At 40.0% G+C, this 21,071-nt stretch overlaps 1 protein-coding gene across 6 annotated transcripts in view; it reads right to left on the bottom strand.

Moving 5' to 3' along the window:
* The window catches only part of MCTP1 (multiple C2 and transmembrane domain containing 1), a 346,039-nt gene that overhangs the window by 12,725 nt on the left and 312,243 nt on the right, over nt 1-21,071 (bottom strand). For all 6 annotated transcript variants that reach the window (XM_055312900.1, XM_055312902.1, XM_055312898.1 and 3 more), the window contains 2 exons: nt 6,181-6,290; nt 2,028-2,137 (listed from right to left, as the gene is read on the bottom strand). In XM_055312900.1, coding sequence (XP_055168875.1) covers nt 2,028-2,137; nt 6,181-6,290 — 220 coding nt within the window. The remainder of the gene's footprint in view (nt 1-2,027; nt 2,138-6,180; nt 6,291-21,071) is intronic.

Below are 21,071 nucleotides of genomic sequence, written 5' to 3' on the forward strand. Positions count from 1 at the left end.
AAAGATGCTGTGATTGACTTACTTGGATCACTTTTGGAATAGAACAGCCAAGAACCATTACAGATGAGCCATATCTACCCATACTAAATTATTCAACAGTTAATCCTCTGCACTACCTGAAGAGCAAATGTGACTGAGGGGTACATATAGATGAAATTGGAGCTATTATAGACACAAAAACTTTAATGAGATAGAGGTGTTGAAACAATATATAAAACCAGAAGCATCTATTCTACACATTGTATGATATAAGGTAGGATTTCAATGGGATAAGTCTACTCTTTGAAATTTATATTGCACTTAATATATGACCAAGCATATTCACATATGAAAAAATAAATTAACAGCTTTATATGAAGTCAACAGGCTTGTAAAGATTGGACCATAAGTTAGAACATCTTGGCTCTTCTTCAGGAAGCTCAGCAGAATAAACATCTTTTGCATTCTTGATTTTGGTCCGTCTCCCCATGTGAGACCCATGTCTTAAATTTCTAGTTAATATTTCAGCAATCACATAGCACTAAAGAAATACTGTTCTTGTTTTATTTCTTTTGGTGAAACAAGAGGCCCGAGCACATTCTCTAAGAATTACGTTTAAGACAGAGCCAGTGAGGCCACCCCAGGTTACAGAGCCAGATGTCTGCCATGGGTTCCAGTTTCTGAGAACGCTGGGGGAAAAAAACCCAGAAATTCATCAACTATCACAATGGAGACAGCAGATCTGACCCTAGGAAGGTTAGAGATAATAAAGTGGCACACCTATTGCCTTACCCCAAATTCCTTCAATAAAACAGCATCTGTTTTATACATCAAAAGAAGGAATGAAAGTTGAGGGTTTGAATACACCGAGAGACGAAATGCCTCCGTCCTTGTTTAACTAAACAAGTGAAAGTACTATCTTATTTGAAACTGTTCAAATTATAAGAAGGGAAAAAATAATCATTATTCCTCCCTCCCCGAGCTATAAAGGTAAGGGGAGTGATGATAAAGGGTAAGAGGGCTTACTCAGGACATGACAAGATAGGCCAAAAAGAACAGAGAAATAGGAATCTTAAAACTGGAGGGTGTGGGGACCTCAGACCCCTCTGTCACTTTATTCACACATCTCTCTTAAAGTCTTAAAATAATAAAACATTCCTTTGACTTTTTTGCTTTTAGTGTAAACATGTGTTTTCTGGAATTAACACCCAGTTTGGTTCTTTGCATTTTGTGTATGTTTAGCAATCTTATGTGTGTGCAGGCCGGTGGTTAAGAATCCTACTTCTAGCTGGTCTTGTATATATATGTATATCATTAATGTAGTTTTATAAGTTAGTCCATCATAGACACTGACCATTTTCTTCAAAGCACAAATTTTCTCAGATAAGAAGAGGAACCCGAAAACAATGCAGAATGCTGAAACTATCACCTAAGTGGAATCTAGGGCCACAGGAACTGTTGGCATTGCAGCATTACTGCATTAAAAATTAGGACTGGAAAAATATCACCTTTAAAGTGGGTTTTTGCAGAAGCACTTTTGTTTAGTACACATAAAGCAGATTTCTTATTCCTAAGCAACCTGTCAGTGCCAAGGACCCTCTTCCTGCATCCTAAAGGTGACCTCTTAAATAGGCGGCCATATATAGTCCCATGTTTACGGACACATCTACAAGATAAAGTACCACAGCACAAAAGCATATTGTCCTAAATGCACCATACGGATCGAAATGCCTCTGTTTACGTATAAGTGGTAAAAATAAATCAGAATGATATCTAGACAAAGCTACACTTTGATATATGAAGAATCTGCACAACTACATGTTTACAGTATGATGGAGCCTATGGTGCCAGATAAGAAAAATGCATTTTGTAGGTAGACCTAAATCTTTATACTGTTGTGATTTTTAACTGACCTGTCTCTTTTCATCATGGAGTAGCTTCATGATCATAAATATAGGGAACTACTGACAGTATAACTCATCCCTTAAAAATAGTTCGTTCCTAGTATCTAAGACAGTTTAAAAAAAAAAAAAAAAGGCTTTACTTACCCCAGACAAGGACAATGTATCTCAGTGGAATGAAGTACAGGATGACTGTGAACACACAGAGGGCTACAATAGCCAGCCAGCTTAAGAATGGGACTGTCCAGTTGAAAGTACTGAATGAGAAAGTAACACGTCAGCAATCTGAGCACTTCATATACTCTTTTCAAACAAAGATTAAAATAAAGTGATTCTGACTCAGACTCTAGACGAGGGATCTAGTAAGACTGCATTTCTCTCTGGAATAGAAGGCAATTGTAGTAGCCTGTCAGAGGACACAGGTTAATCACAGTGTGCCGTTTCATGAAAGCAGGGCCCATGTGAACAGGTCTGGCTGCCAACCCTTCCAGATTGTCCCAGGGGACTTTACGGTCTGAAGTTGCACTAGTTGGGTGACTCCTTATGTGGCTCAAAAAAAAAAAATTTTTTTTTTAATGTGTTTTTCTACCTCTTTGTGTGTGTGTTTTTCTACTTCTAAAACTAGTAGCCAATCTTGTTTTCTCCAGGTTTTCATAGAGGAGAATGCCCCTGGGCCTACCATTCATTCTTTTTTCAACTCACACTGGATTGCAGACACTGGAAATAAAATGTCAGCAATTGTCTGTAGAGTTAACGCTCACACTGTTGTGTAAATCCTCTCAGGTTTTGAATTCCTTTGAGGAATACTCACTTTTCACTTCAGTTATGTTTCAATGGATCTAGAAGTCAGGAAGGGGAACAGGGTAGTTAGCCTTGTAAAAATTCACCTGCCATCATTGCCTTTCCCAGAAATACAGAGATAATTAAGAAATAAAGTCAGTATTGACTACTATTCTCCCTGGGTTATTTCTGGCAAAGGAGAGCACGCACAGTACATATGTTGGAAAGACTGTGAAAATGGAGTGTAAGCTGGCACAACGGGTCATAGCAGGGCCTGGCTGATGGGTCTGCAGTGTTCCCATACTGCTGATGATGGATAATGTAGAGGGTTGGGGAAGGCTATGAGACTCCGTGTTGATAGTGAGAAAACATCAGAACAAAGAGCCAAAAAAAGGGATCAATGAACAAAAATGAGGGAAGGGGTTATCAAAAAGACAGTACTAAGAAGATGGGGAGGAATGTAGTGGAACAACAACAACAACAAAAAAGACAGAAAAGGTAAAAATAGGTGCCAAAAATCAGGGAAATGGGACATGGAAAGACTGTAATGATTTAGCAGCTTTTGTGTAGATAATCTGTAGTGAATCTTATAGTTTTTGAGAGAGAGAGAGAGTGGCAAAATAATAAAACAGAATCATTGCATGGAGTCATCAGTGTCGGGTATATAACCATGTCACCATGTGCAAGCGTACAGTTGGCTCAACAACCAGCCTCTCAGGACCATCTAACACATACCACTGGGGGACCTTTCATCATTTAATGAAAAAAGAGCAGAGGAAGTATGTGATCTGCATTCAAAGCCTAGATTCTCCTCTGTGACTTAAGATGAGTCAACCTTTCTATGCCTCAACTTCCCACTTGAAAAGTGAGGACAACTTCTATTGTAACAAGGGGGACTGGTAGTGATGTTTATAGGACCAAAATGATGTTTTTAGAGCTAATCAACTCTAGGACTCTATTGCAGTGACAAGGGCCACAAAGACACTTCAAGAAAATATGAAATTCCATGTGATATGGATATAAGACCATTTTTAATGTTCTCTCATTTCCTGGTAACGTATGTTATGTGCACCTGGGCGGGGGGCAGGGGGGGGGAGTTATCTAGGGCAGATTTTGATCCATTAAAGGATGATTAAGGGGTCTTCTTCCTATATTTCGCTTCAGCATAACACTTAGGAGTGAATCTTTAGCTCTGTGGGCCAATAGCTTGCCTTTTGTGTCCATTTAAGGTCCAGTGTTTTCTAAACATGTGTTTTCTAGTAAAAGAGTCAAAATTAGATCAGTCTCGTCTTGTTTTCAGTAACTCTTGGGGTCTGGCTTTCCTCTTTGTCTTTTTCCTCCCATGGCCAGAGTGAGCGCCCTGTTTAACTGTCACCTGTAAAGGATCATGCCTTCCTTCTCTCACTGACACCTGTGCTTCCCTTGCTTCTGCCCATTTGTGGAGAGAACAGAAGGCTGAGGGTCTGCTTGCTTTCCTGGGGCTCAGCTCAGAGCCATCCATCAACACTCCTCAGTGTGCAAGGACACTGGCTCTTCAGTCAGAAAACCCTTTTTCTGGGCAGCTTCCCTGAAGGGCTCCCTGTGTTCTTCTTTCTCGTCTTAGAAGGATAAATGGCAAGGAATCCTTACCAGTGTAGCTAATGTCAGAAGAAAAAAAAAAAAAAAAGACTGCCCTTTTCTATTTCCACAGTGCATCATGAAAACTAAATCTAGACTATGATCTTCCCCCAAAAAAGATGCAATTCAAGAAAGTTCTGGAATGATTATTTAGTAACAAGATGTGGTAATTATAGAGGCTTTTCACTTGGTACTTAATGATTGCTTCTGAATCTGCTTTCTGGGTAGATGCATTTTATCTCATGTGACCCCAGGGGACTTTCTCCTTTTTAATATTCAAAAAAAATGTGCAGAAAAGATGGCTCATGTAAGACTCACTGGATCCTATGCAGGTTCTATACATCACCCTATACCTATACCTTTGTCTGTACCTGTTCTACAAAACTCAGTTCTTCACAAGGCTGGTCCACAGCCAGGATCTGATCAGATCCTTCAACTGGCTATGATGTTCTCCAGGCAAGCACCTGACGCCCCCTACCACCCGGAGTTAAAAAGAAGCCTCTTCCCAGCAGGCATCAATTTGCCTGACCTCAGAGCTGACCCAGCACTTATGGTATAAATGGGATACTTCCATCAGGTATCAACACACAGCGTACCTCAGAGACAGGACAATACTCAAAAGGGAAATGCCCTATTTAGATCGTACACTATGCTCTAGTGGGCAGGGTGTGTGGAACAAAGGAACATTCTTAGAAATGGAAATAACATGGAAAGGAAGAATAAAAGTGATGTAGGAATCAGTCTTCCGAAGTCAGACACTGAAGCCTGCTATACACTTGGAGTGAGAGGGAGGCTGTTCTAACATGATATAAAAAAGTGGAAACTCAGCACCAATGCATATGTGGAAATGTATTAAAAAAGTATACAAGGTAAAATGCATTATTCCCTGAAACATGGAAAGCACTCGGTGAATGTCTCACACCTTTCGTTTTAATAATTTACTCCTTTCAAATGTGTATGTCCAAGGATTCAAATCTGCAGAACACTATTGTGAATAATAATATAAATAAACAACGAGTTGAAGCAAGGAATGTAGGCTTAACTGGATCTACAACACCCCTTCTTGAATGGACTGTAGGAATCATTATGCAGGCCAATTTTCACACTTTAGTAGTAGTATGGGGCCATCATATATCTTTTTTTTTTTTTTTTGCCATCATATATCTTAACTGATCATCAATCCTTATAAAACCACTTTATTGAATTTATAGAGAGTTGTTTTTAAAAGTTCACTAGTAAATAAAATTCAAGTAAAATGCAAATAACCTAAAATTAAGACTATATTCTTATATTAGGAACATTCTTACAGTCTTAATTTTACATTGGCTTTCAACAAAACTATTTTAGATTAGGAAAGGGAATGCTTTTTTAATTTTTAAAAGTGCATTAGTTTATTTCATCTGTAACTATGATCTCAACTATTTAAATACATAAATTTGAAAATATTTTTGCAGGGAGCTATATAAAATACTATTTAAAAAAATTTTTTTAGAGTTCCTTGACAGTATAAGTCAACCAATAATAAAATGAAGATGTGTCTTGGTTACCTGAAATTCTCATCTAGCTTGGTTTATTTTTTTCCTATCACGATTTCATACTCCATTTAAGAACAAAGTCTTTCACTTGAAAATGTGCTAAAATTTAGGACGGTGTTATTTCTTCAAAGCTACAAGTAGGACTTCTTTCCAACCAATATGTTCTAAATTTCAGGAAGGAAATTGACAGAACTTTCATAAAATCAAAGACTGGCAGAAACAAAGTAAATAATGAAGAAACTGAGCAACAGATCACCCAGAAGGAGTATCCCCTGCCAAAAAGAATGTGGCATTTCACCCTCTGAAAAACAAACGGACACTCTGTCCCACAGAAGGCCAGGGCTCACATGTCAGCATCACTCACTCACTTCTTTATCCTTTCGCCAAAGGAAGCCACTTCATCTAGGATGTTCTGGACACTGATACAGACCTCCTGGATGGCATAGATTTTATTTATAAATCCCTTTTTTTCACTGTCCTAAAATACAATTAAGAAAAAAAGAGAGATTCTGTGTGAGTAAAGATATTCTTCAGTGCTTGAATTCTTTGAATTGTCCCTGTCACATTTTTAAACTTAAATAAACTTCGCCTCTGTAGTTACATACAAATGGATGATTAGAACCCATGAAAATTTCAGAATATGAAGGGAGATGGAGGAGGAAGGGCCCCCAGCATCGTGGACCTATGTCAAAATAAAGGTGGTTGCAAAGCAGGAGACTCAGATTCTGTTGACATTGCCCTGATGAACAGAAACGTTTTAGCCAGCGTTGGGGCATGAGGAAGGATGTAAAGGTGTTAGGGAGAGGGCAAATCTCTGAATGACCAAATCTGGAAGACCTGTGAGCAATTAAAATGGGGCGAGGGGGCCGGTAGGAAAACAAGGTCAACTGACACTCATTAAGTAGACACTTCCTAATAGTGGCTTAGGAAGACCAGATACAAGGTAAGCCTCGCCCACCTCCTAAGTGTAATAGTCACATACTTGACACAATAGCATACACTATTTTCGGGTTCTAACTAAACATTTTTCTCTCTTGGTAGTTAGTTCTTCATTTTAAAACTTGTCCTGGATTTTAAGCAAAGCTGGTGTGCTCCAGGGAATGGGTGGGTGGGATGGAGTATAAAGCACCCAGAGAATGGTGTGAGCCTGGGGGAAATGTGCACATTTTGTAATTTTAGACCTAGAGGAAGAAATAGTGGTGGCCTTTCACGATTGAAATTTCTGCTTAGTAGCCTGGCACCACAGGCACTTGCCTAGGCTGTTTGGTGGAGACCATCCAACCCTGATTCCATGACTCCATTCCTTCATGCCAGCTTGAATATCTATGGAAATGTAGATCCAATTTCATTACTTTAACTTCTTTTGAACACTTCCGCACTGTGCCAGAACACTTGAGACCTCATGTGGCAGTCAGTGCTTGCTGAAAGCAGCCAGAAAGCTAGAATAATAATGTCGTCATGTTGCACATTTACATACTGACTTTCACTTCAGAAAAGTCTAAAGCACTTTGCACTGTGAACATGGCTGGGCCTGGCATCCTGCCACCTGAGAAACTGAGGCCGAGTGAATGACAGGTGTATATGCAGCCTCCAAGAACACCAGTGGGACTGAAGACATGGAGGCCAGTTTTAAACACAATCTTTAGGTAGAACTCACTCAGAGTCTTCATTTTAAATAGAAGTCCCTTGGGAGATACTTGTCTACATTATTCATCTTGCTCATGCCAAGTTGGACCGTCAGACAATGAAGTAGATGAGAGCATAAGGCTCAAAGTATACAGAACAGTTCCATACTCTCAGGGTCCCCATTAGCTCCAAAAGTCACCCTTCACTTGTCATTATAGACATGGATGCATCAATTTCTTATCTTTTTTCCCTCCCCAGCAATAAAACAAAGTGCATTAATTTCACCTATGCAATAGTACTCTTTAGGGGGAAAAAAAAAGGGATATCCAGTGGCTGCTTCTGTTCTTTCCTAATTACAAAGCTGGTCTGTTCTAATAATCTCATGGCCTTCAGTGTTTTCTCTCTCAAGCGCCGGTTAAATTCATTTACGTCTACGAAGGAAAGTACTCTTAACAAATATTTTTTCTACATACAGAATAAATCAAGCTGGAGTCGAAAACGGCTGGTTACACAATCAAAATTCATTGAAAATAATGCCTTATCAGTTTGAAAGGATCACGTGAAAAAATATTTTCACAATAGCAATAAAACCTATAATCACTTAGGCATAACCATAGTAAGAAAAGTACATAATCAACATTAAGTAAATAGAGATATGGTGTTTCTGCACCAGAATGCTGATTATTAAAAGGATGTATTCTTTTCTTCTGGTGAACATATAGGTTTCGTGCATTTTCAAGCAAATCCTAATTTGTTTGGAGTGCAGTGAAATGGGGTGAATTTGATAAATTTGTTTGGAAGAATAAATTGAGTACCATAGCCAAGAAATTTTTGCAAAAGAGAAATAATGAGAAGGCATTTATTGTACCAGATATTTAAGTAATTAAAATACAAAAGAGGAACATTGAAAAAGAGATTGTTTATGATAAAGCACCATCACAAATCCACCATAGAGATGAAAATAGTATGATACTGGGTACTTGTCTTAACTATTTGCAGAAAATTATGTTAAATCCTACCTTAATAGGTTCTCAAATCTACTTGACATAGCCCAATTCTACCTCAGATCTACCTCACATAGATAGTCCCAAAACATTCTAGATTAATTAAAGAGCAAAAAGCTAAAGGTGAATTATAAAAATAGAAGAAAATTTAGGTAGGTTATTTAGTGATCTTGGAATAGGAAATAACTTTTAAACATACAAGCAGTGAAGGAAGTCACGAAGGAAAAAAAAAACGGATAGCAGGAGTTACATAAAATAAAAAACTCATGATGTCAAAAATCCTCATTTAAATTTATTTTTTTTCCTCATTTAAATTTAAATTTAAAAGGGTGAGTGGGGAAAAAACCTATAACAAATACGACAAATCAAGGGATGGGATTTCTGATATATTCAATTAATATCCGAAAGAACATCTCTGCAGTTTTGTTCATAATAACAAAAAAAAATCACTGACATGTTGGGTGGAATTATGGTACATACAATGATAGACTATTATGAAATTGCAAAATATTATTTAAAGAGAGTAATAACAACAAAAATACTTATGATCTAACAGAAACTGGGATGGGGACAGGAGGCAGGGGGAAAACGTAAATGTGAGATAGAATATAATCCAAACGTTTTTTTGAACTGGGTAGGCTAGAGAAAAGATGAAGTGAAGGTGTCAAAATATTAAAGGTAATGAAAGTTTATTTTCTTCTTCATACCTTCCTATAATATTAATAATTCTTTGCAGTTAACATGTTTTACTTTTGTAACCAGACTATTTCCCTGAATTTCTCCAATATCATCAACTGAAGGAACATGAGTAGAAGAAATTAAGGAATTGGCACTCGATCATATTAGGTGGTTTGTCTGTTTTTCTCTTAATGTATTTTTTGTATTTTTATACCTATCTAAATTTTTTTTCAGAAAGTAGCAGAATATAAACAGATACACATTGACCATTATAACATGCGTTTCACGTGCTCTTTTGGTCTTCACAATCATCCTACAACATAGTTATTTTTTTTGCACTCTGCAGAAGAAGAAACGGAGGATCCTAGAAAAGTGACAGTTTAGATTAGGACTATGATAGGCCAACTCCAGACCCTATTCTCTCCATAACATACCATGTTGCCTTATCATCCTACCCAGGAAGCTTTTCATTCCCACCCAGAATCCCTGTGTGATCAACAAAAACAAAAGACTTGAAAACATTCAGAAACTTACATTGTAGCCACCACAATCAGCAAGATAATAAAATTTGAAAACTTGATTCAACAGGAGGAAGTGAAAGGTGTGTTAGAAACCACCAGATGTAATGTCAATAATGCAGTGTGCGAATATTAAATACAGGATCTTCTTAAGATGTGTCACTGACGGCATCTACAAAAACTATTTTTAGTAGAGACTTTAAAAACAATGTGCTGATGTAGGATTACTAGCTGAGGAGTTTTTAAAATTTGTTAACTCCTAATTTTCTATTTCTCTTGTATTCCCACTCCATTACCCAGCCCCTCACCCCCAAACACCAAAAACCAAAATAAGATGGTCTGTAATGTTGACAAAGTTTTGAAAAGCAAATGCTTGGGGATAAAATTTTTATTTTAAAATCTCTTTCATCAAATCCTATATTCCTCCACTGTGGTCCCCAACCAATGAAGTAATTACTCTTTATATACAGTATACGACCCAAAACTGCAATGGGTAATGGAATTGCTCTGTGTTGCATTCCAATATTTCACACTTTTTTCACTAATGTTCAATACTTTATTAGTAGAGAATAAATTGGTACATTTCTTTTATTGTCGTTTTTGCTTTCCTTTATAAACCAGCTTGGATGAAAGAAATATCATAGGGTAGTTAATCATCCAAAGGCTTGGTAGTGACACTGGTTGGTTGGGCTTTTTTTTTTTTTAATGCATTATTAAGGTTTCTTTTGAAGATGTAAAAAAAAAATTTACCCATAAAAAAAGCTATAACTGTAAATCTAAGAACATGTGAGATTTATATCATACAACTTTTTCTAATGGCTCTAATATAATTTTTAAAAATCTTATATTTTAAATAGTCCACAAAACATCAATAACTGCAAACTTGAAATACAGTGATTCTTTCCTATTCACCTATTTTATGATCACATATCACAACAGAAAATTAACTAGGTTTTTCCAAAGAAGTATCTACTTCCTAGCTTTGATATATTTAGGAAAATCTAAAGATCTAAAGAATCAATAGGAGTACCTTACATATTTAGAGCATCCTGTCCATTGACTGTCAAACCAAAATGACAAGTGCCCTATTCATTGGACCTGTTCTGAATGGGAACAAAAACCCAAAGTGATAGGTGTTAGGGGGTGCGTATTGTGTGGCTGGGTTCCTCATGCATCCAGCTGCATCCCGCTCTGGTCTGTGAATGGTATTTAGGGGCCCTGCCAAAGTAGTCACTGTCGGCCCCATTCACATGATAGAAAATGGATCTGTTGGACACCTATATTGTTTTGATCACAACAAATATGTAATATATGTTCCTTCCAAATATTTGCTCTAAAATTAATATTATTTCAGTTACTTTCTAGAGTGAGAGAATGTCTTAAGAGTGCAAGGAAGCAGAAAGAAAGAAAGAAAGAAAGAAAGAAAGAAAGAAAGAAAGAAAGAAAGAAAGAAAGAAAAGAATGGAAGAAAGGAAAGAATTGCAAGGAAGCAGCTGTTGACTCTTATGCCAGGAGAAGCATAAAATGGAAGTGACCAAGCAAACCAGGGCATACGATCACCTTACCTATTATTTCCTAGAGGAAGCATTCAGGTTCTCCCACCCCAAAGAGCTAATCTTGATTACAATTTTGCTTTTCCTTTAAGGTCTTGATATGTAACCTCTGGCAAAGTGTAAGCACTAAGATTGATACTTGCTATGAGACATAATTGTTATAGTTTACTATTGACTATAGCTCTTCTGTGAGCAAATATAGTCTCACATAGCACAGTGTACAATTGTGTTTGGAATATGTCTAGGCTGCCTGTGATTTATTTTTTATGCTAAAGATGGCTTTGGTGCACAACTTGCTTGGTTCATTCACTAAAATGCCCTGCAAAATGAACTCCTCTCAGAGCTATACTTCTAACCTAGGGAAAATATATTCGAGATGAGCTAGAGATTGAATAAAGGCACACAAAGTGGCAAAATATTTTCTCTGTGTCAGTATTCCTTTATTTTTTTCAGACAGAGAAAAACTACGTTTCAGCCCCAAGTCTAGAATACTGAAGTTCTCACAGCACCTTGGCAAGTCACAGAGACCCTTGACCATTGAATCGTATCTCCGGGTCTTACTTGGTTCTTGTTCTATCAGATTTTACCCAGGTTACTTAAGGCCTTGGTTCTTCTCATATTAACCTTAATAATAAGAACCCTCCATTGAGACATTAAAGGATTCTGAGAGAGAGAGAGAGATAAAGAAAGAAAGAAAGAAAGAAAGAAAGAAAGAAAGAAAGAAAGAAAGAAAGAAAAAGAATTCTGAGATAATACTTAAGGTTAAGGGGACAGATGTATACCAGTTAAGACAGAGTATTTTTCTCTTAAAAAGTAAAACAGGGGATCCCTGGGTGGCACAGCGGTTTGGCACCTGCCTTTGGCCCAGGGCGCGATCCTGGAGACCCCGGATCGAATCCCACGTCGGGCTCCCGGTGCATGGAGCCTGCTTCTCCCTCTGCCTGTGTCTCTGCCTCTCTCTCTCTCTGTGTGTGACTATCATAAATAAATAAAAATTAAAAAAAAAAAGTAAAACAGTTCTCTAAAACATTTACGTTTCAGAGTTATAAAGAGGTCTAAATTAAATAAGACACAGAGAGCTCTTAGTACAATGCCTGGTACAAAGACACCGTCTATAATTATTAGTGGTGATAATAGCAATAATAAAATTATGGGCACAGTTTATTTAAGAGGATTCACGTTATTTTTATCTATTTTTGTTTCTATTAAAAACAAAACTTTGAAATATTAGAATTCTCCCCAATATGCAGCCCTTTTATGCATGTTTAGTTTTGCCCCAGACGACTTAGTGTTAACTTGTCAAATTTCATTTTTGAAAACGATCGGAGATTCTTTATAATGTTATACTGAGAAGATCTTTCTCCCCACCCCCTCCTTCTGCTGACTCGGCACATGTTTTTCTGCAGAATGAGCATTTACCTGGTTTTTATTTTTTTTGCTTCCTCTCTTGCAAGGTAGCCCTGTGCTTTTCAGGATTCGTTTTCTACAGTGCAATTTTTAATCGCATTTAGTTGTGCCTTGCCTTGGTAGCTTAATGTTATGCATTTTGCATGAAACTGTAAAAGTGACTGCAAAGTAACAGACATTTGGAGAGAAATGGCCTCCAGGCTAGGCAATGTCAACAACAGGCATTTTAAAAATGGCTACTGGCACTCCTAGGAATTCTGATGAAAGCCAGGAAGGAAACGAAAAAGAGGGAAGAAAGAGAAGACATAGGGGGAAAAATAATGGAAGAAAAAGGAGAGAGAGAGAGAGGAGGAGATTGAGGGCAAGAGGAAGAAGAGGAGGGACTCAGAGATACTCTGAAACCAGAAGGCAGCTGGAGCAAGGGGAACAATAGCTCCTGGGGGTGGGGGTGCGGGGGTTGGGGGGATATGAAGAAAGGAAGGGAAAGGTCTCTGATCGCAAACACAAATGACAAAAAACCCAAGCACATAAACAACTGTCGGCCGTCTTAACTCCCAATTATTCAAAAATAATCATTTGTAGACACCTGTATAGAAATGTTTCAATTCCATTCAATGCGAATGTAAATAAACCTTACAGAAAGCCCCAGGGCAGGTGTGGGCAGGTGCACTAGGGTACCTGTGGTCAGGAGGGGCAGCTGCCTGGAGCCAACCCCACATCAGCAGGCCCTAAGGGCCCTGCAAATCTCCCTCTTCCTAATGATTTAAGAAAATTCCTTATAACTGTCCTGCTAGTGCTTGAAAGCTCTTAAAAGATTAGGACTATATATCAGTATCAAAACCTTTGGCTTAATCTCCTTGCCAGCAGGCAGGAAGTGCACTTTCCAGAGAGTGGCTTTATAGATTATCCCATCTCAGGCTTTGGTCCCGTGGGAAGTTCTGCTTTCAGATGGCTTCCCAAGTGAAAGGGCCAGAAGGCCTGGCTCCAGGCTAACCTCGATAGAAGCCACATCAGAGGCAGCGAGGTTGCTGTTCCCGAGTAACCCCACGGGGAAAATAGGTGACAAAGGATACTTTCACCTGGGACAGTACAACACAAGTTTCGAGATAAAAATTTGTAGGCCTCACAGGGTTTTCTGTAAAGTCAAAACCAACAGATTGTGGAAAGGTCTTGAAACTGTGACCACATGCTCAGGATTACAGCGGACCAAGCCCTGTCCTTAGACCTCATGAAAAACAAAAACATCAAACAAAAAGATGGTCAAATAAAATGTGTCCTAAAATCACCTCTGGTTCGGAACTAGCCATTTTTACAGAGAGGATAAGGGCTGTGAAATAGCTTCTGCCCCTCGGAGCCATTTGAAAGCTGATGCAAGGGCCTGGCTGGTGGATGGCACTGCTGCTCTTTCACTGGTTCATGGTTGGAGCTTAAGTGGCAACAGGGAACAGAAGCACCCTGCTTGCTTCTGAATCCAAACAGCAAATGCTAGGCTAGTTTGTCTTGACCCTCACTTGTTTTGAAAAAATTGGGTATATGTGCGTGTGTTTTAAAAAAAAATCTCTTTTCAAATCGTTTATTTTCAAATGTGCGCTTAAATACGGTTGGAATTCAAATGCAGAGATGACAGGGCTGCTGAGAATTTAGGGAAGGCTGTGAGCTCTCTTTCGTTCTACGTGCCCCTAATCTGATTTAGAAGATCAGACTTCTGACTGACTGGCTCCACTGCTAAGCCTGGTTCAAATCTGCCTCCAGTATTTCCTTAGCTCTGTGGTTCTCAGCAATTTCCTTACCTTCATCTGTAAAATGGGGGTAATGATGGAACCTACTGTTGTGATGGTTGTAGAATTAAATGAATTTAATCCATTTAAAGCATTTACCACTAATATCTGTAACATAGGAAGCGCCCAATACATATTAGTCATTAACTTGTTAACGATTTGAGGGGCATGTGGGTGACTCAGTTGGTTAAAGCATCTGCCTTCAGCTCAGGTCCTGATCTCAGGGTCCTGGGAGAGAGCCCTACATCGGATTCCTTGTTCAGCGGGGAGTCTGCTTCTGCCCCCTTTCCCTCCTCCCCACTCGTGCGTGCTCTCTCTCTCTCTCTCAAGTAAATAGAAATCTTAAAAAAAAAAAAGTGTGAAGATTCTGACAAAATACTGTAAGACTAAAAAAAAAAAAGAGATAGTGTAAGACTTTCAAATGTTAAATTGTATTAAATCTTAATGAGGATGGGGATGCCTGGGTGGCTCAGTGGTTGAGCATCTACCTTCAGCCCAGGGCATGATCCCGGAGCTCCGAGATCGAGTCCCACATTGGGCTCCCTGCATGGAGCCTGCTTCTCCCTCTGCCTGTGTCTCTGCCTCTCTCTCTCTCTCTGTCTCTCATGAATAAATAAAGAAAATCTCAAAAAAAAATCTTAATAAAGATGAATCTTCTCCCTTCTTATTTATATTTCCTGTGTTTGTACAAATCACCTAATATAATCATAGATTATTTTAAATGTCTCACCCTGCAGTGTCCTCATGACAGTCACCAGAGGATGATGGGTACTACTGTTCTCATTCCCTCTGTCAGGAAATCTAAAGCCAGTTGCCTAACATCCCAGCTCAAACCTCTATCTGAATCTGTGCTCACTTTCCTCTGGGACCTCCAAGCCATATCTGTTCTCATCAAAGATACTGGATTTTTTTTTCTTATTTATTCATGAGAGACACACACAGAGAGAGAGAGAAAAAGAGAGAGAGAGAGAGAGAGAGAGAGAGAGAGAGAGAGAGACAGGCAGAGGGAGAAGCAGGCTTCACGCAGGGAGCCCGATGTGGGACTCGATCCTGAGCCCGTAGGATCTCACCCCGGGCTGAAGGCAGCCCTAAACCGCTGAGCCACCCAGGCTGCCCAAAGATACTGGATTTGAAAAATTAGCAGAAAGTTAAGCAGTTTCCTGTATTTCTCACCCACTGAAAGCTGTGTATTCTCTGAAGGCCAAAGCTAGTCATAGTCAGGCAGGGCACGCGTGATTCTTATCTGTCCATGTTTATGCAGGTAAGACTTTCCTTAGAACCAGCGACTGGTTCTTCAACAAACCTCATGGCTCAATCAGGGTCAGAATTTATTACTTCATCTTAAATAGCACAAGCATTCGTTGCTCATCTACCTACTACTACAGTTCTTAATAATAATTTAAAAATTCCTTTTATTATATATACAAAAAGGCATATACATCAAAGTGTGGAAGTCACAAAGATTTTTTTTCTGGAATAGATTTTTCCTTAAAGTATTTTTTTAAAAGAATTATTTATTTATTTATGATAGACATAGAGAGAGAGAGAGAGAGGCAGTGTGTCACAGGCAGAGGGAGAAGCAGGCTCCATGCCGGGAGCCCAATGTGGGACTCAATCCCGGGACTCCAGGATCGCGCCCTGGGCCAAAGGCAGGCACTAAACCACTGAGCCACCTAGGGATCCCCTTAAAGTATTTTTTTTAAGATTTTTATTTATTTATTTATTTGAGAGCGAGAAAGCAAGAGATACAAGCAGGGGGAGCTGCTGCAGAGGAAGAGGGATAAGCGGGGAGCCCAATAAGGGGCTTGATCCCAGGACTCCGGGATCATGACCCAAGCCAAAGGCAGATGCTTAAAGGACTGAGCCACCCAGGCACCTCTCTTGAATAGATGCGTTATGAAAATACTCCTTTACCTTTATGTAGGACTTTATGGTTTACTATGCATTTTAAATTGATCTTCTCACTTGGATGGCAGGGGCAAGTGAATCCCCCATTTTACAGATAAGCAAACTGAGGCTTGGAGAAGTCAAGATCTCATAACTAGTTAAAAAGAGTTCCTAGGACTTTAACCCATGCCTCCTGACTGAAATTGGGCTCTTTTTAGGTCACTGTCAAGCAGCCATCAAGTCACATATGGTATTTCTTCACTACACTGTTTTAGATATTTAAACTTGGCTCTTCCCAAAAACTAATCTTGACTTATAATCAAATTGTGTGAGAAAAGAATTATATTAGTATTATAAAAACAATGCTCTTTGTGACATCTCCAAAACCAAGTAAGGATTACTTTGTGAAATCCGGAGGCTATTTTTCTTTACAAATATTTTACAAGACAAACTTGTACCTTTCTAAAAAACCACATCTGTTGTAAATTACACCCTTACAGAAAAGAGAGAGAATCGCCATCCTTTCTTTCCCATCTGAGCTTAAAAGAGATTTGTTGACATACTCGAAGGCCAGCATAGACAAAACAGCACAGGAAAGAGGAGGCGGTCAGCAGGACCAGGGCTCGGCTTTGCTTAAACTAATTCCACATGCCCCATGAACCATTAGCTGTTTTTTATTTCCTGCTCTAAAGATCTGTAGTGAAAATAATCTGGGGTAGGGAAAAGCTGCACTTATTATTTTTTTTCCCCCAACAAGATGCTGTGTTAGCAAATAGAACATATGAGCCACCTTCAGCAAACCAAGGTCTTTAATAATCCATTTTTCAAACACTACTGGTATTTCCTTTCCAAACAAAGATAGACTGTAACTGGAATCAATTTCATTATTTGTATGGTACAATTGCCAAGTTTCTGTAAATAATAGCCATTTAAATACTAGATAATATTTTTTATATGAATCCCACAACAGTTTTATTGCTATTTAATTTCCATGATTTGTTTGTTTGCTGTAAGTTATCAGTGTTCTGAGAGCATGATGTTTGGGGATAAGGAGAAGTCTTAAGAACGGCTCAGGGAAAAAGTAATTGTCAGAGTCCTGTTCAAATACTTGGTTCAACCAAACAAGGGAAATTCAAATTAGGAAAAAAACAATTTTCTCTACCATTTGGGGCTTATCTCCCTTAGTTTCCCTATAAAGTGCATAGTATAACATCGCCCACCATTTTCAGACCTTGGGATAATATAGGAAATCAAGGACAAGACTGAGAACAATTCACTCGTCCCAACTAGGAAGATAACGGGACTCTTCAATGAAATTCGATGAAACAGAGGTGCTGGTACAAATAAAGGCCTGGTGGATTTGAAGGGAACTGGGCCATCTTTCTCTATTGATGCCATATGTAGCACATACCTGAATAACAACTTCATGCTCTATGGGATGCTGCTGATATATGGGGTGGGCCTATCCCCTAAGCCCCTTCCATCCTACAGACTAAATCAATAAAACAGGCTTATTCTGAGGTCAACTTGGAAGAAAATACCAAACGTCCACTTTATTGGGCGGATGGCAATATTTTTATTTACTTACTTGTGTAGATCATGGTGTGCCTTTCGATTCATTTAGGGAGGAGGGGAAGGGAGTAGGAAAGGCAAGAAAAACTTGGAAATCAATTTGAAAAAAAATCTTTCAAATTCTTTCACTGGGGACGGCCATGGGTTTAGTTGAATAAAATAAGAGCTTCAGAAATAGTTTACATATCTGCATTTACATCTTGTGCATTTATGGGCATGGACTGAAGCTCTGGGCAGGGATTGAAGCTATAATGTATTTTCCTGGGCTGGGCCTAATCAGACAGATTGGGGGCTTGATCCTATTGTACCTTTTACAGCCTTATGATTTTGTATAAGTTAACCTCTCAGACGCTTAGTTTTCCCAACAGTGAAATGGAGATACTGTCTCTCCCCAATACGGTGATGTCGGAACAAAATGAAATCATGTATGTAAAGCAACTGGCAAATTAGTAGGCATTAAAAAAAATGTATGTTTTCTTTTCCCTAATAATTGTATAGTAATTGTAATTGTCTCTCTTAACAAAGGGTAACGCTTTCCTTTTTTTGCCTAATATTTTTTCTCTTTTACTTATATTCCTTTCTTTTTCATGGATTTTGTATTTAAAAGTCTGATTATTCATTCATTCGCATCACCTCGCCATTTGAGCAAGGCTCAGCTTAGCCAATCTCAGTCCATTCTTTTTATTAATTTTTACAATAAATTATTGTAATAATAAAGTATTTTTTTACAATAAATACTCACAGAAGGCCACCTATATATCAGACACTACTCCAGGCTTGGGGGACAGCACGACACAAATAAGTAAACAAAAAAGTAGCAGAAAATGAGAAGTGCGATGAAGAGTCTCAGAAGAGGTGTGTGGGCCAGAGAGTGACCTGATGGTTAGGGAAGGGTGCTCTGAGGTTGAACCTAGGGGCTGAGAACTGAAAACAGAAACTACTGGAGACCTTTCACACAAATGAATGTATTGGAAGAAGTAAGAATCAAACAGTGACAGACATTAACAATGCAGGAAGCCACCGCCAGAGGAGGGGATGTTTCTGGGGCCCAGATGCTAGACCACACAGACTGCTGGTGGCAGGAGCTGGAGCCATGGACAGGGCTTCTTGGCAGTATTTGTGAGTACGGAGCAGAGGCTGCTTCTGTCCAGTGGGGCACTGAACCACTGAGGGGAGCTAGCACCCAGTTACCAGAATAAAGAGTGGGATTTTTTTTTAATTTTTTTGAGTGGGAATTTTAAGTGTGATAGGGGAATAACATGATCTAACTGACATTTTTAAAAGACCACTGAAGCAAAAGATATTGTAGAAGAAAAGAGAAGATTATTGTAGTAACTGACAAGAGATGATAGCTTAGCCCACACCGGACATAGGCAGAATGTTTTCTAAGGAAATTCACCATAGACAAGTGACCTTGTCCTTACCTCCCAGACACAAAGAACTGCCTCCATTTTTTGCTTGAACGACTGGGTAAACGATTGGTTTCACTGAGCTACAGAAGAGGACGAACAAGTGTGGGCAAAGAGTAAATGAAGAGCTGCATTAAGGTCATGAAAAAGTATGAGCTGCCTACTGGACATCCAGGAGGTGACATCAGTCGGTGGGCGGATTGATGAGTCAGGGCTGGAGATACAGATGTGAAAGCCCCTGGCATTTGGAAGGTCCTCCAAGGCACGCAACTGGAAGGGATCACCTGGGGTAGGACCATGGGTGAGAGGAGGCCAGAGCAGAGCACAAAACTTAGCAGTGGAGCGGATGAGGGGGAGCCAGCTCAGGATGCTGGAGAAGACGGAGGTGAAAGAAAAATGAGGAAGAGGCACTGCAGACGTCAAAAGGAAAGTGTCTTAAGGAGGAGGGAGGGTAGCCTCTCTGAAATTCTGCTGTGAGGTAGTCGTGCCAGTGGGCTTGCTGAGTGCTGCTCACGGACAAGGGCATTGCAGGGCCCTGGTGGGGACAGAAACTGTGGATGTGCAAGCAGAGAACTTCAGGGCCCACTGGATGCGTTGCCCGCAGCCCCCCTCACAGAGCATAGCTGTAAAGGATGCAGAAAATGGGAAGGGTGGAGAGCAGAGGCAGGAGATCAGAAGAGGGGACTGTTGAGTCAACCGTGGAAAGCAGCCTGACTCCTCCAGAACATCTGCACTTTGGCCAGATCCCCGGGCGTATGCGTGATGAAGCTGGATAAGGGCCACATCCAGTGTGTCCACTCGCTCTTGGAATGATCTAGGGCAGAGGAGAAAGGGATGGGGCCGGCAGGGGCACTGACCTGCAGGGGCCATGTGTTCGGGGGGCGTGAGTTGGAGTCTGGGAAGTGGAGGGAAGAAGCAGGGCACCCCCTCCACCCCCCCTTCCCCACCCCGCCTCAGGGACTTCAGGGAAGGCAGCAGAGCAGAGAAAGGAGGCCTTAGCTGGGGCAGCAGGAAGGCAGAGGGTGGGCAAGGGCCTGACGGCCTGTCTTTTCGATCATTCACTGTGAGCGAGCAGGGGCCGGGGCTGATGGAGCCAAAGCAGGTGTGAAACTGTCTTAGCCCTGGAAACATGCCGTCCAAGTTCCCGGGGCTGTTCACAGGCCTGCGACGGTGATTTATAGGAGCTCTGCACTGTCCTACTTGCTATTGATTTTGCATTTCATTCTCTTTCACTGCCTTAATAAAATTAAGAATTTTCCCAGCTTGCCTAGCCAGTCTTTTATTTAGGCCCTTTTTATAAAGCTTAAAAGGATGTCACATAACTTACTGCTAACATGTCTTAGCCAGAATTGTGTTTAACGGGCATGAGGTGCTCCTCAGGAAAAAGAGAGAGAGAGAGAGAGAGAGAGAGAGAGAGACCCTTCTGTTGGACAAAGACCACCTCTCCTGGCCCTGCTTCAGCAGACCCAGGGACCCAGCCTGCACCTGCGCCAAAAGCTGGCACCTGAGAGCAAGAGCATATTGTGGTTTCTTTCTCACCCGTTCCTGCTTCTTATTCCGGGCTCCTTTGATTTCTAAGGGAGACCAAAGATGGTTCTTGCCTAAGTAAATGGATAAGCAATCTAGAAACAATCTAGAGCGTAGCCAGGTCACAGGTAATTGAAATTTGCTTCATTATGCTGGAATGGTGCAGGAAACAAAATTTTTTTTTAAGATTTTAAAAATTTATTTATTCATAGAGAGGGAGAGAGAGAGGTAGAGACCCAGGCAGAGGGAGAAGCAGGCTCCGTGCAGGGAGCCCGATGCGGGACTCGATCCCAGGTCTCT

This window comes from Nyctereutes procyonoides, unplaced genomic scaffold (genome assembly GCF_905146905.1).
Source record: "Nyctereutes procyonoides isolate TBG_1078 unplaced genomic scaffold, NYPRO_anot_genome, whole genome shotgun sequence".
NCBI classification, from domain to species: Eukaryota; Metazoa; Chordata; class Mammalia; order Carnivora; family Canidae; genus Nyctereutes; species Nyctereutes procyonoides.